Source organism: Callorhinchus milii, unplaced genomic scaffold, assembly GCF_018977255.1.
Source record: "Callorhinchus milii isolate IMCB2004 unplaced genomic scaffold, IMCB_Cmil_1.0 Scaffold12, whole genome shotgun sequence".
Lineage (NCBI taxonomy): Eukaryota > Metazoa > Chordata > Chondrichthyes > Chimaeriformes > Callorhinchidae > Callorhinchus > Callorhinchus milii.
This window is the reverse complement of record NW_024704753.1, coordinates 10,666,072-10,688,795: the sequence shown is the minus strand read 5'-3', so window position 1 is coordinate 10,688,795 and position 22,724 is coordinate 10,666,072. Positions and strand designations below refer to the sequence as shown.

The following is a 22,724-nucleotide window of genomic DNA, read 5'->3' as shown; positions in this document are numbered from 1 at the left end:
TCCTTGTTCATCCTATCGAATCCCTTCATAATTTTGAAAAATTCTGTTGTCTCCTCTTAACTTTCTTTGCTCCAAGGAGAATAAAGCTTGCGTCTCCAGCATCTCCTCATAACTGAAGTCCCTCATTCCTGGTACCATCCTGGTAAATCTCTTTTGCACCTTCTCCAATGCCTTAACATCCTTCCTAAGGTGTGGTGCCCGGAACCGAACACAGTACAATCCCTAACTGAGGCCTAAACAGTGTACTATAAAGCTTCATCATAACTTCCTGACTTTTGTATTCTATGCCCCTATTTATAAAGCCTAGTATCCTGTATGCTTTTTTAACAGTTTCATCTACTTGTCCTGCCACTTTCAAAGATTTACTTATCTGAACCCCCAGGTCTCTCTGTTCCTTCACCCCCTTTAAGATTGTGCCATCAGCTTATATTGCCTCTCCTCATTCTTCCTCCCAAAATGTATCACTTCGCATTTCTCCACATTAATCTTCATCTGCCACCTGTCTGCCCATTTTACCAGTCTGTCTTTGTCCTCTTGCAGTTTGCTACTGTCTTCCTCACCGTTTACTACATTTCCTATCTTAGCATCATCTGCAAACTTGAAAATTGTGCTCCCTATACCCAAGTCCAGGTCATTTATGGAGTGGAGTCCTGTAGCTCAGTGGTTAGAGCTCTCGCTTTGCAAGTGAGAGACCTGAGTTCAATTCCAGGCAGAGGGCGAAACCTTGGGCAAGTTTCCTTAATCCACACGCCTAATAATAATCCCTCCAAAACTAAAAATAATAATAAATTGGTCATTTTCAATCTACGACTGTTTGTGGGACATTGCTGTGCGCAATTGGCTGCCGCGTTCGCCCACAAATATACAGTCAATTCACTTTACAGTGTGTTCTGTGAAGCGCTTTGGGACGTGAAAAGCGCTATATCAAATGCAAGGATTATTATTATTATTTATATAGATCAAAAACAGCAGTGGTCCCAATACTGACCCCTGGGGGACATCACTGCACACTTCCCTCCTGTCAGAAAAACAACTGTTCACCACCACTCTCTGCTTTCCGCCAGCCAGTTCTGTATCCGCTGCCACTGTCCACATTCATCCACCCTCTCTGTTACTTCATCAAAAAATTCTATCAGGTTTGTTAAACATGATTTGCCTTTAACAAATCCATGTTGGCTGTCCTTTATTAATCCATTTTTTTTAAGTGAAAATTGTCCCGGATTATACTCTCTAGAAGCTTCTCCACTACTGACTGGCTGACTGGCCTGTAGTTCCCGGGTTTATCCTTCTGCCCCTTTTTGTACAGGGGAGTAACATTTGCAACCCTCCGGTCCTCTGGCACCATCCCGATGTCCAAGGAGGATTGAAACATTATGGCTAGAGCCTCTGCTATTTTCACCTTACTTCCCTCAGTAACCTAGAATGCATCCCATTCGGACCGGGTGACTTATCTTCCTTGAGCACCGTCAACCTTTTTAGTACCTCCTCTCTGTTTATTCTTAACCTATCCAATTTCTCTACTGTATCCTCTGATACTGTGGCATTGCCTGCTCTTCTTTTGTAAAAACAGATGTAAAATACTTAGTTCAGTACATCAGCCATGTACTGCCTCCACAAGAAGATTTTCTCTTTGGTCCCTAATTGGCCCCACCCTACCTTTGACTAACCTTTTATTCTTTATATGCTTACAAAACACCTTAGGGTTCCCTTTAATGTTAATAGGTTCCCTGTTAGGCCTCAGCTAGGGACCGTACTGTGTTCGGTTCAGGATGATGCCAGAGGACTGTGCAAATTGTACTCCCCTGTACAAAAAGAGGTAGAAGAATAAACCCGGGAACTACAGGCCAGTCAGCCCAGCGTCAGTAGTGGAGAAACTTCTGGAGACTATAATTTCTCACACAATCTCTTTGCCTGTCTCATTTCCTTTTCAGTTTTCCTCTGTATTTTCTATATTCTATTTGATTATCTTCTGTATTTTGAACCTGAAATTTAGCATAGCCTCCTTTTTCTGTTTTCTTGAGTGACTCAGGGATAATCCGCTGGCTTGAATTTCCCTTTTGGTCTACAGCTTCTGTTCTGTTCTCTGGAGACTGTGTCACTGTGACGAGGTTGGCAGATGTGAACATACATCCTTTCATTGCACAGGTTTTGCTGCAGCTCCAAACAGAGAACTTTAAAACAATAAAGAAATATTAGATTATTTTCACAGTAAATTATCAGCTTTGCAATAAACTCTGGTTTTCTGCTAAACTTCTAAATTAGAATTGACCAGCAGTGCCCCAAAGGCTGGTGGGGAAATCCAACATGTGGACCTTGTAACTGCGATGTCAATAAAGGATTCGATCCTGACTGCAACAAGACAAATGGACAATGCCTCTGTAAGGTAGGTCTGAGAAGATCATCATGAGAAAATGAGATCTGTTATGTCCCGCCTAGGAATATCTGAGTTAACTGTGGGAATGTGAAGCTAAGTGACATCCAGTATCACAAAAAGACTAAATATAATGCCGCTTTGTGGTTGTGTAATATTGTCTACCTTTAATACATCCAACAACAACAGGGATGTGCAGTATTAGAAAAGATTACATCTGGCTGATCCCATTTTCAAATCCCATCTCTCCCAGGGATCACATACCCTACAATCTGTTTTGCTAACATAAATGTATCCACTTCGCTCTTGAAACTTCCCAAACTATCGGCCTCTATCACCTCTCCAGTCCAAATGTTCCACATGTCATTCACCCTGTGCATTCACTTGTCCTCTGTGTTTCAGATCGTGTTCGTGGACCTCTTGACCACATTAAGGTTTTGTAGTTTAGAGTCCAGCTTGTCTACCTTTTAGGATCTAGATCTGCCAGATTTAAATAAAATCACCACTCAACTTCTCATTTCGCATTTCTGAAGTAATCAATGCTCAGTAACTGTTCTCTGCAAGTCTAACAGGACTTAATTGGGAAGAGACGCACCAATACAGTTGTTTTCTGGGTTAAAATAGAGATATTGCCCTAAAATAGATTGTGTTCATGTACACATCGTGCAGAAGGGGCATCATTTTTGAGTTATCAAATTACAAACTGGGTCAGCATTAACACAAAAGTGCTTCAACATTAACACAAAAGTGCTTCAACAATTAAGTCAGCAAAGTACCTAAGTAATTAAAATGTTACTTAGTAATTTAAAAAAGGCCACCTGCTTTAAAATATTTGAGTCCATGCAATGGCATAACTCCCATGCCGGCAATAAAGTCAATCTGACTCTTGACCCCCCCACCCTCTCCAACACAAAACACACACACACAAAGTCACAGAAAGGCTTCTTTTCAGTCATATATGGTGGCAAAGTATCTGTGTAGCAGTTGTTTGGCAAAGGACTACAAAGGACAAAAATATGGAAACGGCAACTATGGCTTAGTTGTTGTTGATGTCACTTTTGCAATTTTTCAAATCTCTCAAAATTGTGGATTATTAGTCTCATGGTATTCACCAGTCTTGTGTAGCTTTGTTTTGTAACTGTTCTCACAGACAAATACGTTGCTGACACACAAGGGAGCTCTTTTTGTTCAAAACCTCGCATTTCTAGTCAAAATTTACCAGTTGATGTTTTGTTCTCTCCAGGAGTTCCACTACCATCCTGTTGGAAGCGATGCCTGCCTGCCATGTGACTGCTATCCCGTTGGCTCATTTTCCAGGTCGTGTGATCAAGAAATGGGCCAGTGCCACTGTAGACCAGGAGTGATTGGTCGCCAATGCAACCAATGCGATAACCCTTTTGCAGAGGTCACACCCAATGGGTGTGAAGGTAAGAGTTGTGCCGACGAGAAACAGAATAGCCAGTTTATAGAAGACAAAGGAGGCAACATTGCAATGTTTCCAATTAATTATTGGAGGCTTAAAGTATTAAGCTTAAAGTATCAATGATTTGATTTTAAGACCTTTTGTGCAATATTAATAATTAACATAGTAGGTTTGATTTAACTATAATGAGAGGCTGGATAGACTGGGGATGTATTCCTTAGAGCAGAGGTTAAAATGATCTGATTGAGATAAAATGATTTAATGTAAAGAAAAGGAATTGACAGTTCAAGAGGTACAAAAAAAGAAGATAAACGTTGACCAGCTTCTTAGTGACTGAAGCCTGAGGTGTCTGACTTCCTTGAAAAGGTGTGCCATTGACACTAATGGAAAATCAGTTTATATCTCTGCAAGTCTATACATGTAAAAGAATGTGTCAAAGTGATAAATTGATTGCAGAAATGCATTATCTATATTCATTTTTCAAAATGTTATCAGAAGTATCTAAACCCCATGTTATTGGACTAAACAACAACAAGATTACATTTGTATAGCACCTTTCAAGTCGGGAGGCGCTGAACAGTGTACAGCATTTAAGACCCGAGCTTGGGTCAGGGAGGGAGAAGGGAGGGGAAGGGGGCTGACCAATGGCATGGTCGAAGAGGCGGGACTTAAAGAGGCTAAGGAGTGGGTGAGGCGGAGTGATTGGGGGATGGAATTCCAGAGGTTGGGGGCAAAGTGGCTGAAGGCTCTCCCGCCAATGGTGAGGCGGGTGGGTCGGGGGACATGGGGCAGGCCAGAGCCGGCTGAGCAGAGGGAGCGGGCAGATTGGTAGGAGGTTAGGAGGTCGCAGAGGTAGGGTGGGGCGAGGCCATGGAGGGCTTTGTAGATGAGGACCAGGAACTTGAACTGGATCCTCTGAAGGATAGGGAGTCAGTGGAGTCGGGCGAGAATGGGGGAGATGGAGTCACAGAGTTTGATGCGGGAGAGGACACGGCCTGCAGAGTTCTGGATTATCTGCAGCCTGTGGAGGGAGGAGTTGGGAAGGCCGACAAGTAGGGCATTTGCATAGTCAAGCCTGGAGGTGGTGAAGGCATGAACAAGAGTTTCGGTGGCCTGAGGGATGAGGTATTGGTGGAGTCGGGCGATGTTACGGAGGTGAGGGAAGGCAGAGCGGGTCATGGCTTGGATGTGGGGAAGAAAAGACAGTTGAGGGTTGAACAAGACACCTAGGTTCCTAACTGGTTGGTGAGTACTCATGATAACACCATGTTTGTGAGCCTCCAGAAGCCACATTATCTGGTTCTTTTTGGACAGTGTATAAGTATACAATATTAGTGTATGTGTTACTGTAACCAAAATGAATGACACAAAAACAGGCCATTCCGTCCAAGTCTGCCATGGCCTGGTGTTTTCTCCACATGAACCACCTAATCTAATTCCACTCACTCCCAGACGTTTTTATACTCTTCTATTTTAATTCCTTTTCAGAATAACACATGGGCTCTTAAACCGCAGTTTATGGAAAAAAATTCTACTTCTTCCCATTGTAAAGATTTATTTTCTAACTTTTGCTGAGATTGGGAACTCAAGATATCTGGAGTTGTGGGCTGCCTGCTGGGATGGGACAGTACATGGGAGCATCAGGAGAGCCTCGGTCTTGTTGACCTTCAACTGAAGAAAGTTAGCTCTCATCCACAACTTGATGTCCGACAGACATTCTGTCAGGACAGCAAGGGTCCTGGAGTTGAGGGTGGAGGCAAAGAGATAGAGTTGGTTGTCATCCGCATACATGTGGAAATTGACCCCATGTCTTCAGATGATGTCACCAAGAGAGAGCATATAGATATTGAAGAGGAAGGGACCAAGGACAGAGCCCTGAAGAACATTGCACAAGACGGTGCGAGGGCTAAAGGAGAAAACATTTGTGGAGATGAAGTGGAGAAAGAGAAAATGAAAGAAAAGTTTTTAATCACGTTTGGTATGATCGCAAATAAGGCCTGCAGTTATTAATAATAACGTTTACTTTTACCCTTGCTCTCTACTTTCATAACAATAATCCTTGCATTTGATATAGCATCTTTAACCTTGGGAGGACATTTCAAAGTGCTTTACAGGATATACTGTTAAGTGTAGTTGGCTTGCTTCAGGTGTCCCACTGGCGGGCGGGCCTTCTTCCACTCTGCCCCCACCCTCTGGAACTCCATCCCGCAGTTCCTCTGCCTCGCCCCCTCCCTTGCCTCCTTCAAGACCCATCTCAAGACCCTTCTCTTCGACCGTGCTTTCAATCACCCTGCTTCCCCCCTGCCCTCCAACTTCCCCAATTCCGACCCCCAGCTCGGGTCCGAAACACTGACTGTCCAACGCCTTGGGATGTCCTCCCGACGTGAAAGGCGCTATACAAATATAATTTTGTTGGTGTTTGTCGGCAAAACAGTAACCAATTTGCAAACAAGCAGTATTTTCGAGAAAGTGTTGATTTTAGAACATTAGTTTGTAATCTTTTATTGTGGTTACAAAGGAACCATGAAAATCCTGCCATCTATCGTATCCCACTTTCATACTGCAGGTCTGCCAGTGACTGTACAGTCGCTGAGGCAGCTACTGGAATGAAAACGTAGCAAATGCTTTAAGGTTGAACTTGTATGAATGTTTCCTCCGAATGGTTGGCAGTACAATTGCTTATTTTGCCTATGTGAAGAACTTTAGGATAATTTTCTCCCCACCACCCCTCGCCACTTCCCAAAATGATAGTAGAGAACCTGAGGAAAAAAGATTGTGAGAAAAGCTGCCTGATATTCAGCAAAGTCAGGAATTATACCCAGGAATTTCACCAGAAAACAGTCATGGAGTTTAATGGCTAATTAGCAGGAAATTCGAGTGTTTTTTCCTGTTAATGTTTTCCTGGATATCAACTGATTTTCTGAAATTCAGATGTCAATACACAAAATAAATGGTACTCCTATTCTCAGAGTTTGGGATTTTAAAAATGAGCAAATGTGCACATCTTTCTTTTTTAAAAACCCAATTTTACAATCTAGTAGTGTCTTACTGGAAGCAAGAAAATAGAGATAATAGAGATTGGAAATAGTAGGATAGCATTACCTGATGTCTAAATATTACTTGTTTTCTCATTGCCTTGTTTACTGCTAATGGCATCAATTCAAAAAGCATACAACAACAACAACAGGATTCCATTTATAGAGCGCCTTTCACGTTGGGAGGACGTCCCAAGGCGCTGTACAGATGGGTCAGGACCCGAGCAGGGGGGAAATGGTCGGGGTGAGGGGAGGGAAGGGAGGGGGCGAGAAGAGGGTAGAGAGTCGAGAGGGGAGCTGAAGGCACGGTCAAAGAGAAAGGTCTTGAGACCGACCTTGAAGGAGGAAAGGGAGGAGGCGGCGAAGGCACTGGGGGATAGAGTTCCAGAGCCTCGGGGCTGAGAGGCTGAAGGCCCGGCCACCGATGGTAGGGCGGTTGGGGCGGGGGATGTGGAGCAGACTGGAGCCAGAGGAACGGAGGGTACGGGCAGATAGGTAGGGGGATAGTAGGTCGGAGAGGTAGGAGGGAGCGAATGGCCTTGTAGGTGAGGATGAGGATCTTGAATTCGATCCTCTGGGGGATGGGGAGCCAGTGGAGGTGAGCGAGGGTGGGAGTGATGTGGTCCCGAAGTCTGGTGCGGGACAGTACACGAGCTGCAGAGTTCTGAATGACCTGCAGTGTGGAGGGAGGGCCGGGAAGGCCGGCGAGGAGAGAGTTCCCATAGTCCAGCCTTGAGGTGATAAAGGCATGGACCAGGGTTTCAGCAGCGTGAGGGGTGAGGTAGTGCCGTAGTCTGGTGATGTTCCGGAGGTGATGGAAGGCAGTGCCAGTTGTGGTGCGGATGTGAGGGAGAAAGGACAGCTCAGGGTCGAACAAAACGCCGAGGTTCCTGACTGGCTTTGAGAGGTGGAGAGTGCATACTGCTGCAGCGGCAGCTAAAGATCAGTTGGCGTCATTATTATTCCTATGTTGAGTGATTATGGGTTGTGTGAGGTAACAATGTGACAGCAGCAAGTAACAAATGAGTTAAGGAAATATTTTCTTTCATAAATTTAATGCCTTTCATCCTATCACTCTTTTGTAGTACTATACGATCGATGCCCCAGATCACTTAGGGCTGGTGTTTGGTGGCCCCGGACTAAATTTGGTCTCCCAGCTGTTGTGCCGTGTCCCAAAGGTTCTCTAGGTGAGTGTTACCTGTCTTATTTATTACTAGTTTTTAACTTTTCAGGCAAAATAATCCAATGGCCAATTCAGTCAGTTTCACAAATGGATTATAATTGGCAGAACATTGTACATTTAAACTGAGACCTGACAAGCAATTATCTCTTATGTTGGGTTGATGGCATCCAAGAGTTCTTTGCTAATTTTTCAACTCAGCAACAATCATTTTCAAAAGATGTAAAAAGCCTCAAAACACAAGGTTTTCTTCCCATCTGCAGAAATACAAAAGGAAGGAGCTTTATTGCTGTATTGGGCTACAATTGAACTATGCTGGGACCAAGGTCCTAGCGGAAAGGATAAACTGTAGAAAGGGATTTAAACCAGTAATGGGGGGGGGGGGGAGAGGGTTCACGTAGAGTTAACAGTAAACCAAAGATAAGAATAATAAGAGATAAGAGCAAAGGTCAGAGTTCAAAACAACAAATAAGCAAAATTACATTTGTATCGCACCTTTCACATCAGGAGGATGTCCCAAAAAGTGATAAAGGAAACATAAATATGCCAAGAAGAAAAAGGGTTAAAGGAGGTAAACACAAAAAGTGTGACAAAGACCGTCAGGGCGTATGGGGAGGGTGAGGACAGTTACCTGAATAAGTGTCTCTTTACACAATGTAGCATAAGAAATAAAACAAGTGAGTTAGAAGCACCAATTCATCTTAAAGCTTGTGATGTAGTAGCCATTAAGGAGACCTGGCTACAAGCTGGGCATGACTGGGAGCTAAATATTCCAGGCTATAAGATCTTCAGAAACGACAGGGAAATTGGGAAAGGAGGAGGAGAAGCAGTATTGATAAAAGACACAATTACAGTAGTAGAAAGAATGGATTTTAGTAAGGGTGATCAGGCCGTGGAAACATTATGGATAGAATTAAGGAACAGCAAAGGAGGGAGTGGGAGTTGTCTACAGACCTCCAGACAGTAGTAGTGTAGAAGGGGTATAGTAATAATAATAATAATAATAATCCTTGCAATTGATATAGGGCTTTTCACGTGAAATTAGGAGGTACTTTTTCACCCAAAGATTAATGGAAATCTGGAACTCTCCCCCCAAAAGGCTGTGGATGCTGGATCCGTTGAAGTTTTCAAGACTGAGGTGGATAGATATTTGTTAGGTCAGGGTATCAAGGAGTATGAGGCAAAGGCAAGTAATTGGAGTTGAGGTACAGATAAGCCATGGTCTTATACAATGGCGGAACAGGCTCGAAGGGCTGAACGTCAGAACAGACTTGAGGGGCTCCTGTTCCTATGTTTGTATAACTACCCCTGAATTAACTTCACCATTTTGGCCTGGAACACAGCGAAAATAAATGAAAAAGGAGCCTGTCCCTTTAAGAAGCTTTAAGATGTCACATCGTCCATGTGCTGTTTCATTTCCTGGCTATCTGTATAAGGGTGTCTCCATGTTAATCAGCATGGTTTATCCACAACAACAAAAATGCTTCACTTAGGGTAAACTTTCACAAATTCAGACTTAAGCATAAAATATTAACTTAGCGGTGATGACAGCAAAATTGAAGCCATAGTTGATCAGTCTCTGTAACTAGGCTGTGGTGTAGATATACCACAGTGGAACGTTTTATGTTCAAAATAAGTGCTAGTTAGGCCTCCCAGTTAGCTGTGTGAAGCTCTTTGAGGCATCCTCCCAATGTAAAAGGCGCTATATAAATGTAAATTATTGTTGTCACTCTCACTCTGCTTCTTTTTGTCTAACAATTTCCTTTCTTGTTCCCCATTTTGTGGTTATTCTTTCTTGCTCTTTATGCATATGTTTTTGGACAGAAATTGACAGCACAGAAGGTCATCCGGCCCATGATGTATGTGCTGGCTCTTTAAAGGAGTAATTCATTAATCCTATTTACCTGCCTTCCCCGTACTCATGCAGATTACTCCTTTTTGGACATCTTGTTCAATATACTTTTAAACTAGGCTCCTCATCAGAAACGCTCTTTACAATAATTAATGCTCCTGTCCAATAGAACTTTTACAAAACTTCTCTCCCGCTTTTACAACACTCTTTAAAACATTCAACTGTACTTTGGTCAACATCCTTTAATCTCCCTTTTCCGTGTTCATTGCTCTGTTACGGATGCTGAGTACTTCAAGAAGCTCTTCTTATTCAATCTTCAGTAAGTATTTATTGTAGATTTTGGAGAAGCTCACTGATGGAGACACTTCTGTACCTAACTTAGCTACTCTACTCACTGCTGGAATGTTTTGCTTGGCTTGGTAGGGTCATTGTTTTAATATTTTTTTCTCTCTCACTCTTTCTGTCTCTCTTTGTGTCCAGTATCTATGTTGCATTTTGAATTTTGTCTATTTTCAGGGACTGTGATTCGACACTGTGATGAGGAACACGGCTGGTTGGAACCTGATCTCTTTAACTGTACGTCTCCACTATTCACCCAGCTGGCAGAGACAGTAAGTATTCAGCAGGACTACCTTAGCTGTGTGTTTAAACCTCTAAAACTGTGCTGAACATTGAATTTCCTGGTAATAGACTCCAAATGGCTTACAGGTAAACGTGCAGCAACATTGTTATTGTTGTTCATCCTGCGATCTGAATAGTGAATCATTTGAACTTGAACTGACAATCAATGTTTGAGGGAAGACAAGGTCAAATAGTCAATACCTGGAAATTGAACAGACTGATATAAAAACCTCTGTCAACTGGAACCTCTGCAGTTGGTTAATTAGGCATGTTTATATGAAACTTAAATTTAACAAACTTGTACTAGAGCATCTTATCACTCAAAATGTCTCAAAAGAGTTTTATAGTAATTACTGTTAAGTGTAGTGACTACTTTTGGAGACCTATTTGGCAACACTTTGCCCATAAGCACCCATGAGGTGATTGACCAATTTACCCTTTCGGATTATTGGCCAGGACACCGAGAGAAACTGCTCTTTTCATGGGATTGGATAGGCAGACAAGACTTTGATCAAACATCTCATCTAAAGGACAGTATCACTGACATTGTACATCTCCTTCCCAATATTCACTGATGTGTCAGCCTCTCAACTCAAATCCCGATGTGAGAGGCTAGCTACCAACTGAGCTAGCCTGACACCTAAATCTTAGAGTGATGCTGATGGATTTCAAAAAGCAGCTCTGAGATAAATATTTGGTTTTCTCAAAATGTAAATTCTCAAATTAAGTGGTGCTGGCTGCCACTTGATTTGTATTCACTGGATTATTTGTACCATTAAACATTGGGGAACGTGTGCAATTGGAATGGAAACTCAATTACAGTTGGTGTGCTGCAGTTATTGTACCATTAGGTTCTATGGAGCCCACTTTTCTGCTTCACACCTTAGAGCTGCCTTGTGCTGCTGTAGATTCCATTGGCTGGTCGCTCTCCTGGTTCATTGTGAATATTGCCAAGATATTTAACCATCAGATTTGAGCTTGAATCTTCCCTCACCATGATTGTGTGAACACAAGGAATTTCAGCCCACGATATTGCAGGGAAACTCAAGTTAAAGTGACTCTGTAATATAAACACCTTTGGAAGCCTATGAAAGCCATTGCATACATAAACATGATTGAAGAGGTATTACAGTGGTTTATAAACACAGATACTGTGGAGGTTTATAAACACAGATACTGTGGATTTCTGAATAGATATTATTCACTAAATCCAATATGACAAGTATTTTCTGTTAATGACTGAAGCCCTTTTGCGTTTGTAATCATTCGTATGTATTCCCAGACCAGAAATGCAGGAAGCATCACATCAAGTCCAATCCTGTACACACTTTACCACAGGGTAATTTAATAGCAATCAGGAGCAAAAAGCTGGGATGATTATCACCTCCATAAACCAGGCCACTGTAGTTCCAACTGCCAACTCAGCACAATTCAAACCAATTCACTCACTTATTTCACACTGCAGATTTACTATCTGAGACAATAGGGATCAATGATTTACAGTTAATTAATAATCATTGGTATTTGCTGTATTTTGCCCCCTAGTAGTTCTGTACGTTTTAATCAGTGTGTTGAGACTGCCTTACATTGCTTTACATGGATAGTCTTCTCCCATGAAACAATGTGCTTTGCAGTGGAGAGTATTTATGTAGTAGAGTGATGAGAACTGCCAAGCCTTGGCCAATAGGGAAGACAAGGTCAAATAGTCAAGGCTGTTGATGACTTGATGACATGACTTCCAACAGTTGTCCACCGAGTCAAGAACAATTTAATCCATACATATCAGTGGTATAGCCTCCCTTTGTGTTTCTGTTAAAAGCTGGAAAGACTGGAAAGGAACAAAACTGAACTGAACACTATTGAGGCAAAGAAGCTTGTGCGCAATTTGCGAACCATCACTGAGCAGATGGATCACTACTTTGGAAATGACATCCACATCACATATCACCTTCTCCTAAAGATGCTGGAGTTTGAGTGCATACAACGTGGGTTTAACTTGACAGCGACACAGGATATCCACTTTACAGAGGTAAGAGCTGATAGGTGTATGGTACATACAGGGTTAAAAAAAGCAATTCACTAATGTCTCATTCTGTTTGTGTACGTGTATGCCAACTGATGTGCATAAATAGTGCACAGTGGATCAAAGTGTGAGTGGGTTTGGGATGCTGTCAAATATCCTGTCAACACTCACTGTCAAGACTCACACATAAATAATGGCCTTTGGATGAGTGACTCACAGAACTGCATGACAAAGAATAAAGGATTCAAACATCATCATGAGAACATGAAGGAAGAAAAGTTGGCAGTATTTTTTTTAAAAAAGACACTTCAGTCCCATGCAGTTCTGTATATTTCTGTGTGTGTCTCAGCTCCTGTGCGCATGTCAGAGAGAGACCATCAGTTCCTCTTATTTGGTGCTCATTATGGAAATCAGTTGCCAATCCTGATCATTCCCAATTGGAGCCATGAAGCAATGTCACCTGAACAACAACAGCAACATTACAGTTATAGAGTGCCTTTCACGTCGGGAGGACATTCCCAATGCACTGAATAGTCAGGTGTCGGGACCCAAGTATGGGGGAGGGTTGTAGGGATGAGGGAAGGCAGAGAGGTGGGAGGGTGACCGAAGGCACGATCGAAGAGAAGGGTCTTGAGACCGGCCTTGAAGGATGCAAGGGAAGAAGCGAGGTGAAGGGACTGTGGGATGGAGTTCCAGAGTTGCGGGCAAAGAGGCTGAAAGCCCGGCCATCGATGGTAGGGCAGGTCGGGTGGGAGACATGGAGCAGACCGGACCCCACTGAATGGAGGGAGCGGGCAGGTTGGTAGGGAGTCAGCAGGTCAGAGAGGTAGGAGATGGAAAGGCCATGGATGGCCTTGAAAATGAGGACGAGGATGTTGAACTCGATCCTCTGGGGGATGGGGAGCCAGTGGAGTTGGGGAGTGATGAGGGTCGGAGCCTGGTGCGTGAGAGTACACGAGCTGCAGAGTTTTGGATGATCTGCAGCCTGTGAAGGGAAGAGTTGGGAAGGCCGATGAGGAGGGAGTTTCTGTACTCGAGTCTTGATGTGATGAATGTGTGGATAAGGGTTTCGGCAGCCTGAGGAGTGAGGCAGTGGCGGAGTCTGGCAATGTTGCAGAGGTGGTGGTAAGCAGTGCCCATCATGGCGCGGATGTGGGTGAGAAAGGACAGTTCAGGGTCAAACAAGTCACCCAGGTTCCTGACTGGCTGAGTGAGATTGAGTGTGCAACCGTGGAGGCTGATGTTGCCAGTGCCCGAAGTGCGGAGGCGCTGGTGCGAGCCGATCAGGAGGGCCTCGGTCTTGCTGGGGTTCCAGAAAACATGTGATCATATAAATGATGTTTGATTTTAATAACCTTCACACGGGGAGCGGCAGCAGGACAGCGCGGGGAGGAGCCTGGGCCTACCTACCCAGGTATTTAAGCTCGAGGTGGCAGGGAGTGCAGCTAGTGGGGCTGAGGAGGGAACGGGTGGGGGCGGAGCGGGGGAACCCCTGACGTCATAGTTTAGTTTTCAGGAGTGTGTGCGCGCAAAAAAAAAAAAAACCTCTGCGCCCCCCACCCCCCAGGGCTCACATCAGAGCCCACCATGGTCCTGTTGGGTTGGCTGCCCCAGCCTATGGGATAATGCCATCCACCTGACCGCTCGCTCCCGGTCCCCGCGTGTGCACTATGGCTGATGCTTTGACCCAAGCCTCCTCACCCCCTCCCTCCCTCCTCTCTACCCCCCTCCTCCCCCCTCTGCATCTCTCCCGCTCTGTCCTCCTCTCTCTCCATCCCTCTCGCCTTCTATCCCCACTTGACCCTCCCACAACCTCCCTCTGTTCCAGCCTCGGAATCCTCCGCCGGCCGGGCTCACCGTGGCACTCGGCGTTGGCTGTCCAGCAGCAGCTACACCGACTGCCCCATTCCCCACCACACTCGCCAGCCACCCCGGACACAGACCCGGGGAACCAACCTCTCCTCCCTCATCCCCATTTCCCCCACCCCTGCCTCACAACCTGGACCCCCCTCCCCTCCCACAAACCCTTCTGTCAACCGCTCCCTCCACGTTAGACTACAAAACGTCCGCTCCCTCTGTAACAAGGCCCTGGTCATCAACGATCTCATCCTTGATGAGAGCGTTGACATCATGGCCTTAACAGAAACCTGGCTCACCCCAGGCGACACCTTCCCCCTCACGGAGGCCACACCACCCGGCTACACCTCCCACCACATCCCTCGCCCCAACCGCCGTGGCGGTGGTGTAGCCCTTATCTCAAGGACACCACTTGCCCTATCCCCCTACTCCTCTGGCTCTTTCCCCTCTTTCGAGCACCTCACCCTCTCCCACCCCTCCTTCCTCTCCCTCAAAATCCTCCTCCTCTAGCGGCCCCCTAAAACCTCTCCCACCTTCATCTCTGATATTTCGACACTTCTTACATCTCTCTGCCTCTGCTATGATCGCCTCATCATCCTGGGCGACTTCAACCTGCACTTCACCCCCTCCTGCTCCATCTCCTCAGACTTCTCTTCCCTGCTCTCCTCACTCAACCTCTCCTTACACATAAACTCCCCCACTCACAGTCACGGCCACCCACTCGATTTGGTGATCACCCGGGGCCTCAGTGTCTCGGATGTCACTATCACCGACAAGGCCGTCTCCGACCACCACTTCATCTCCTTCACCACCTCCACCCCCTCCCCATCTCCACCAGACCCACCACCATCTTCTACCGCCCCTGGAAGAAGTTACCCCCACAATCCCTAACCGCTGCCTTGAAGTCCTCTGAACTCCTCTCCCTCTGGCCTTCAACCCTCACTGACCCCTCTTCTCCTCTTACCCTCCTCCACAACACCCTCTCCTCCACACTCGACACTCTTGCCCCCATCACCTCACGTACTGTCTCCTACTTTTGCTCCTCCCCGGTTCACCACCCACCTCCACTCACTGAAGAAACAGGTGCGGGCCGCTGAACGCACCTGCGTCAAATCTTGCCTAACGGTCCACCGACAAATCTGGCTGGACCTCCTCAAAATCTACCGCTCCACTTTAGCCTCGGTCAAGTCGTCCTTCTACTCCAGGATAATCCTGGAGGCGAAGAACAACCCCAGGCTACTATTTTCGACCACATCCCGACTCCTCCGTCCCCCCCGCCACCCCGCGCAGGTCATCTCCTCCAACCTTCACTGCGAGGAGATGCTGGATTTCCTTGAATCCAAAATCAACTGCCACCATCACTCCCACCTTGAAAGAAACCCTACCTTGATGCGTCGCAGCTATCAAGTTACCGGCCCATCTCCAACTTCTCCTTCCTGTTCAAGTCTCCTCGCCGGCCTTCCCGGCACCTCCCTCCACAAGCTGCAGGTCATTCAAAACTCTGCAGCTCGTGTACTGTCCCGCACCAGACTTCGGGACCACATCACTCCCACCCTCGCTCGCCTCCACTGGCTTCCCATCCCCCAGAGGATCGAATTCAAGATCCTCATCCTCACCTACAAGGCCATTCACGGCCTTGCTCCCTCCTACCTCTCCAACCTACTATCCCCCTACCTACCTGCCCGTACCCTTCGTTCCTCTGGCTCCGGTCTGCTCCACATCCCCCGCCCCAACCGCCCTACCATCGGTGGCCGGGCCTTCAGCCTCTCAGCCCTAGGCTCTGGAACTCCATCCCCCAGTGCCTTCGCCGCTTCCTCCCTTTCCTCCTTCAAGGCCGGTCTCAAGACCTTTCTCTTTGACCGTGCATTCAGTTCCCCTCTCGACTCTCTACCCCCTCCTCGCTCCCTTCCTTCCCTCCCCTCACCCTGACCATTTCTCCCCTGCTCGGGTCCTGACCCAACTGTACAGCGTCTTGGGACGTCCTCCCAACGTGAAAGACGCTCTATAAATGGAATCTTGTTGTTGTTGTTCAAACTATTTCTTTCAACATGTTTGCTACTTTAAGCATTAATCAGGTTTTAATTAAATGAATGACTTTTTTAATTTACCTATCCGAAAGCGAGGAGATTAAATCAAACAACTAGTTTTATACTCCTGGGACTGAGTGCACAGTATGCCTTCAAAACCCTTTGAAGGGTTTGAATATAATCTTAAAATTGGAAATGGTTAGAAGTGAGATTAGGAAACATTTCTTCACACAGGGTTGTGAAACTATGGAGTGCACAGCTCCAGAAGGCTGAAGAGACAGGATTAATTGAGATGTTTAAAAAGGAGATAGAGAGAGAGAGACACACAGAGACAAACAGACCCATTCAGACATACATATACAAGGATACCCACCCATACATGCATATTCACGCACGCATGCATGTATACGTACACACATGTGCACATGCATATATCCATACAACCATACACCCATTACATTCATACATACACCAATAACAGACAGATAGACAGACATACATACACACAAACACATCCATACATACCATACATTTGAAGTAAGATTAATAAGAAGAAAATGTGATTAAAAGATCTAGCATGATCTAAAAACCTTGCAGAACAGGCTGAATGGCTATTTAGGCTCAATCCAGTTCCTCTGTTCCTCTTATTTAGCATAGCCACAGGATAGCAGATGGTTCAGATAATGAAGACTCTTTGGCCCACACAACCATCTTCCTATTACAACATCAATCCATTTCTTAAATAATGCCAGTGGTTTGGTCTCAATGCAGTTCCTGGTAACTTGTTCATGTTTGTTCATAACTTGTTCATTATCCACTGTGCACCTCCCATAGTCCATCAGTGGTCTGTCACAGCCCTGAACCTCAGCCCTCCTGCCTTGCCGCCTTGGGATAGCTGGATTAATAATTTTTTTTTGTGAATTTGGAATGGGCTACACATACTGAATCACAGGTAAATGGGGTGTAAATAAATGACTTAGTCAAAAAAAGGACGATGATCTGGAAATACATAATATAGCATGTGATATGAAGGAGTTAGGTGTTGATCACATTGCATTAGTTTTATGGGTTACAAAGCAATTATCAGTGATGAAGGCCCAATCTCCATTTACAATTCCTAGAATCTGCTGAAAACAGGAAGTGCTGCTCTGAATCCTGAAAACAAGGACCACTGGAGTATTTTACAGCAGGCAGATCGAGGGACCGCTCATTTGATGGAGCAGCTGGAAAAATATGCCGGAACACTGGCCGGAAATATGAAACTGACCTATCTGAATCCGATAGCCGTTGTAACTCCTAATATCAGTGAGTATCTATTCAACCTGACAATGTGTTGCGGTTTGGAAGATGGAGGATTACACTTTCGGTTCAAATAATAATAATCCTTACATTTGCTGTGCGCAATTGGCTGCCGCGTTTCGCCCACAGATATAGTCAATTCACTTTACAGCATATTCTGTGAAGCGCCTTGAGACGTCTAGAAGACGTGAACAGCGCTATATCAAATGCAAGGATTATTATTATTGTTATTATTTGGAATAGCACTTTTCATGTAAGGAGGCCTGTTTTGTAGGCGAACAGAGAGCCATTATGAGCACTGCAATTTCCCGCAAAAAGCCATGAAGCATATGACCAATAATATTTAGAAACAGAAGTAGACCATTCAGCCTGTTCCACCATTCTATAAGATCATGGCTGATCTGTACCTCAAGTCCTTGCCCCGTGTCCCTTAATACCCTGACCTAACAAATATCTATCCACCTCAGTCTTGTCGATGTGAGTGGATCTAGCATCCACAGCCTTTTGGGGGAGAGAGTTCCAGAATTCCACTACCCTTTGGGTGAAAAACTGCCTCTTAATTTTACTCCTAAATGGCTTGCTCTAATGTTAAGATTATGCCCCCTTGTTCTGGATTCCTTCACCAGAGGAAATATTTCTCTGTATCTGCCCTATCAAATCCTTTATTATTTTTTAAAAATCTCAATCAGATCATCCCTCAACCTTCTAAACTCAAGGTAATACAAACCAAGTTTATGCAACCTGTCCTCATAATCTAACCCTTTTAGCCCTAGTATCATACTGGTTAATCTGCATTGCACCACTCGAGAGGCAATGTATCCTTCCTGAGGTGCGCTGCCCAAAACTGAACGCAGTCTCCAGATGGGGTCTGACCAAGACTCTATATAGTTGAAGCATCATTTCCTCTCCTTTATAATCCAGCCCCCTTGAGATGAAGGCCAACATCCCATTAGCCTTTTTGATAACTTGTTGTACCTTTGAGCTTGTTTTTCGTGATTTGTGTACGTGATCACCCAAATCCCTTTGTTCCTCCACAATTCTTAGTTTCTTACCATTTAGAAAATATTCTGTTTTGCTATTTTTGGATCCAATCCATAGTGGATGACCTCACACTTCCCCACATTGAATTCCATCTGCTACAGTTTTGCTCACTCACTTAATCTATCCAAGTCCCTTTGTAAATTCCTGCTCCCATCTACACAATTTACTGTGCCTTTACAGTTTGTGTCATCTGCAAATTTTGATATTAAACTCTATTCATTCATCCATGCCATTTTATATATATATATATATATATATATATATGGTGAAAAGCAGAATCCCTAATACAGACTCCTGGGAAACATCACTTATCATGTCCCGCCAATCAGAGAATGTTCCTTTTATTCCTACTCTTTGTTTCCTGCCTCCCAATAAATTACGTCGCAAGTTTACCTCCGATTTCATGCGCTTTTATTATTGCTAATAACCTCTTGTGACGAACCTTATCAAATGCCTTCTGGAAGTCCATGGAGACAACATCCATAGACACTCTCTTATCCACCATGTTACTGACCTCCTCAAAAAAATTCTCCAAGGGCACAATTCCCAAATATAGAGAGCTTTGAAAAATTATGACTAAAGCACCTGCAATTTCCTCACCTACTTCTTTTCATACCCTGGGGTGGAATCTATCAAGTCCTGGAGATTTGCCTATCTTTAGTCTCATTATTTTCTCTATTACCATTAAATTCATATTAAGTCCATCTAGTACTTCTCTTCGGCTTATTTTTGGATCCATAGTGGATCCTTGTACTGCTGGTATTTTGTCCTCTTCCTCTACTGTGAAAACAGAAGAAAATGTTTCATTCAACAAGCCTGCCATTTCCTTATTGTCCATTATAGTCTCACCTACATCTCTTTAATGGGCCCACATTCCCTTTTACCGCTCTCTTTCTGTTAATATATTTATAAAAACTTTTACTGTTGCAGTTGATGTCCTTTGAAATTTTTTTCTCATATTCCCTTTTTGCATCTCTTATTTTCTTTGCATCTCTTTGTTGCTTTTTATAAGTCTCCCAGTCTGCTGGATATCCCTTTTACTTGCATTAGTGTAAGACTTTTCTTTTCGTTTGATACTGCCTCTTACCTCATTTGCTGACCATGATTGTTGAACTACACAAGTCAAGCTTTTCTATTTTAGGGTATGTACTGGTTTTGTATTGTAACAAATTCTTCTTTGAATGCTGCATGTCCGTGGGTTTACGCATTAACAGTTCAGCCCAATTTACCGTAGTTAATTTATTTCTCCCTCTGACTCGGGGTCAGACTCCGCCACTGTCAAATGCTCCATGATGCTATCCTGTGTAGAGGGCGCTATATAAATGCAAGTTCTTGTTGTATGGTCACTTATCATCAGATTGTTAACTAATTCCAGTTTGTTACGCATCACCAAACCTAGTATGGCATGTTCCCTTGTCGGTTCTAAAACATATTGTTTCAGAAAACTGTCCTGAATACATTCTAGAAATTCATTGCCTTGCCTACTTGAGCTACAACAACAACAACAACAAGATTCCATTTATAAAGCGCCTTTCACGCTAAATGGAAGCTATTCTGCTTCTCTCAGTCTATGTGGAAAATTAAAATCTCCCATTACAACCACATTGCTTTTGCCACATGCTTCTCTGATCTCTGTATTTATATATCCCCCCACCCTCACTACTGTCTAGAGATCTATAGATAACTCCCACCAGAGTCTTACCTCCTTTGCTGTTCCTTAATTCTACCCATAGTGTTTCCACGCCCTGATCATCCTCACTGAAACTCTTTCTTTCTACTGCTTTAATTGTCTTTTATCAATGTTGCTACTCCTCTTTTCCCAATGTCCCTGTCCTTTCTAAAGATCTTATAGCCTGGAATCCCAATCATGCTCAGCGTGTAGCCAGGTCTCTGTAATGGCTATTACATCATAACCTTTACGGTGAATTTGTGCTTCTAACTACTTGTTTTAATTTTTATGCTACGTGCATTCATGTACAGAACACTTTGGGTGATTATTGCCCAGGACACCAGGAGAGAGAAAACTTCCCTCTCTTTTCGAATAGTGCTGTGATGTTTATCTGAGAGGCAGACGGGCCTAAGTTTAGTGTTTCATCCGAAGGACGGCTCAATCCACTTGTGGCACTGCATTGGACTGTCAACCTAGATTTGAGTTCAAAATCTTTGTGTGAGGTTTAATTCTATAATCTTCTGACTCAGAGGCAGGAATGCTACCAACTGAGCCAGGCTGACACACTTAGTTCAATATTTTGAAAATGTAATCAAAGTAGCAAAACAGGAAAATATGTCTGGGTCAGATGGATGTGGATTTAAACACAACATCAGGAATTGGATGGATGCAATTCTGCAATGTCTGCTTCTTTTCAGGCAGATATTAAAAATCCCTTTGCGTTACTCAAAAGAAGAATAGAGTTTTTTCCTGTGTCATGAACTCATAGCCAACAGTACTCTAGATATTTTGGTCATTCACCTCACAACTGTTTTTGAGAATTGCTGACACAAATGGCTGCCTACACAAGATATCACTAACTTGACAGTAATTACTTGTGAAGTGCTTTGAAGTGTTTTGATGTGATAAGGCCCTATAAAAATTTCCAAACAGCAAAACTACATGAACATATATGTGTAGTGGTGGGAAATTAAAGAAGATCATCCAAATAACCTTGAATTGGCCTGCTCACCTTGAGTCCCTATTACTACAAACAATGAGCTCCCAATTTCACATTGTGCCAGCAAGCGAAGCTACCAATATTCAGATATCAGAAGGGTATTTCAAAATTCATTTTACTAACTAGCTTGGAGAAGGAACTAATGTGTTTAGGAATTTTACAATTTTGCCCCCCCAAAAAGCTTAACGCAGTTCAAACTGCATTTACCATTTGGTTTATCACAGTCCTGCTCTTTGAATCCCCTTAAATCTCCTGCCTGTTAAATACTTTTCTATTTCAGTGATGACTATTGACCGGGTAGAGAATTACACCATCAGCAGCATCAGAAAAAAGCGGTTTCCTCAATACCACAGTGGGCTCTTCCGTGGCCTGACTATGTGGGACACACAGACGCACATTGTATTTCCAACATCAGTTTTATTTCCTTCAAAAGTTCGAGGTAAGTGACAATGGCAGGCCTGATTGTCCTTGAATCTCCATAGACAGCCTACATCAGCGAGTGTCAGTGCGATGCTTGCCTTGTATTCCCTCCTCATCCAACATCACATTAGTTGCTATGTGTGTGTCTCCATAGAAATATTTAATTCATTTCTAATGCATCTCATTTTGTAAAGAGCTTTGAGATATTTATTTTACAAGAAAGACCCTATATAAATAATCGTTAATGTCATAAAGAATGAATTGGCATAATTTTATTCAGAACATGTAGGGGTGAATCAGTGGAAATACAGAGAGAGTGTGTGTGTGAGGAATTGTGTATGTGAAAGGGCGTGCATGTGTGAGAGGGCGTTTTTGTTTGTGTGAGAAAGTGTAAGCATGCGTGTGAGAGAGGGTGGGGGTGCATGCTTGTGTGTGAGGTACCGGATTTGTGAATGTGCTAGAGAGATGGTGTGCATGTGGTAGAGATGGGGATGTGTGTCTGTGAGTGAGTGACAGAAGGCTGTGTGTGATGCTGCATCTACCTCCAACAGCATCCTTTTGTCTTTGCAGTTGAAAAAACGGAAAGCACGATCCAGATGCTGAATGAAACTAATGAAATTCTGCACCAACAAATGTTGCCGGAGCCTGAACCCACTGTGACCATTCTGATCCTCCTTATTTACCGCACGCTGGGCAGCCTACTTCCTGCACACTACAACACTGACCGCCGAAATGTGAGGTAGGAACACAACAGTTCATCTCTGTTTGGGTTAAGATTAATGTTTTGGATGAGTTCACTAGACAGAAGCGTTGTTCCTTATCTGACTTCTCAATTACTTTTATTTTAACCTCAGTCCGATCGCCTTTTAATCTGTGTGTCAGCGTGGCTCATTTGGTAACACTCTC

General features: G+C 44.0%; 1 protein-coding gene across 1 annotated transcript in view; it reads left to right on the top strand.

Moving 5' to 3' along the window:
- Positions 1 to 22,724, top strand: part of celsr3 (cadherin, EGF LAG seven-pass G-type receptor 3) — a 208,750-nt gene that overhangs the window by 129,092 nt on the left and 56,934 nt on the right. The window contains 8 exon segments of the mRNA XM_007890243.2: positions 2,263 to 2,383; positions 3,615 to 3,798; positions 7,915 to 8,016; positions 10,378 to 10,472; positions 12,302 to 12,511; positions 17,511 to 17,694; positions 21,679 to 21,837; positions 22,389 to 22,557. Of these exon segments, the coding sequence (XP_007888434.2) occupies positions 2,263 to 2,383; positions 3,615 to 3,798; positions 7,915 to 8,016; positions 10,378 to 10,472; positions 12,302 to 12,511; positions 17,511 to 17,694; positions 21,679 to 21,837; positions 22,389 to 22,557 (1,224 nt within the window).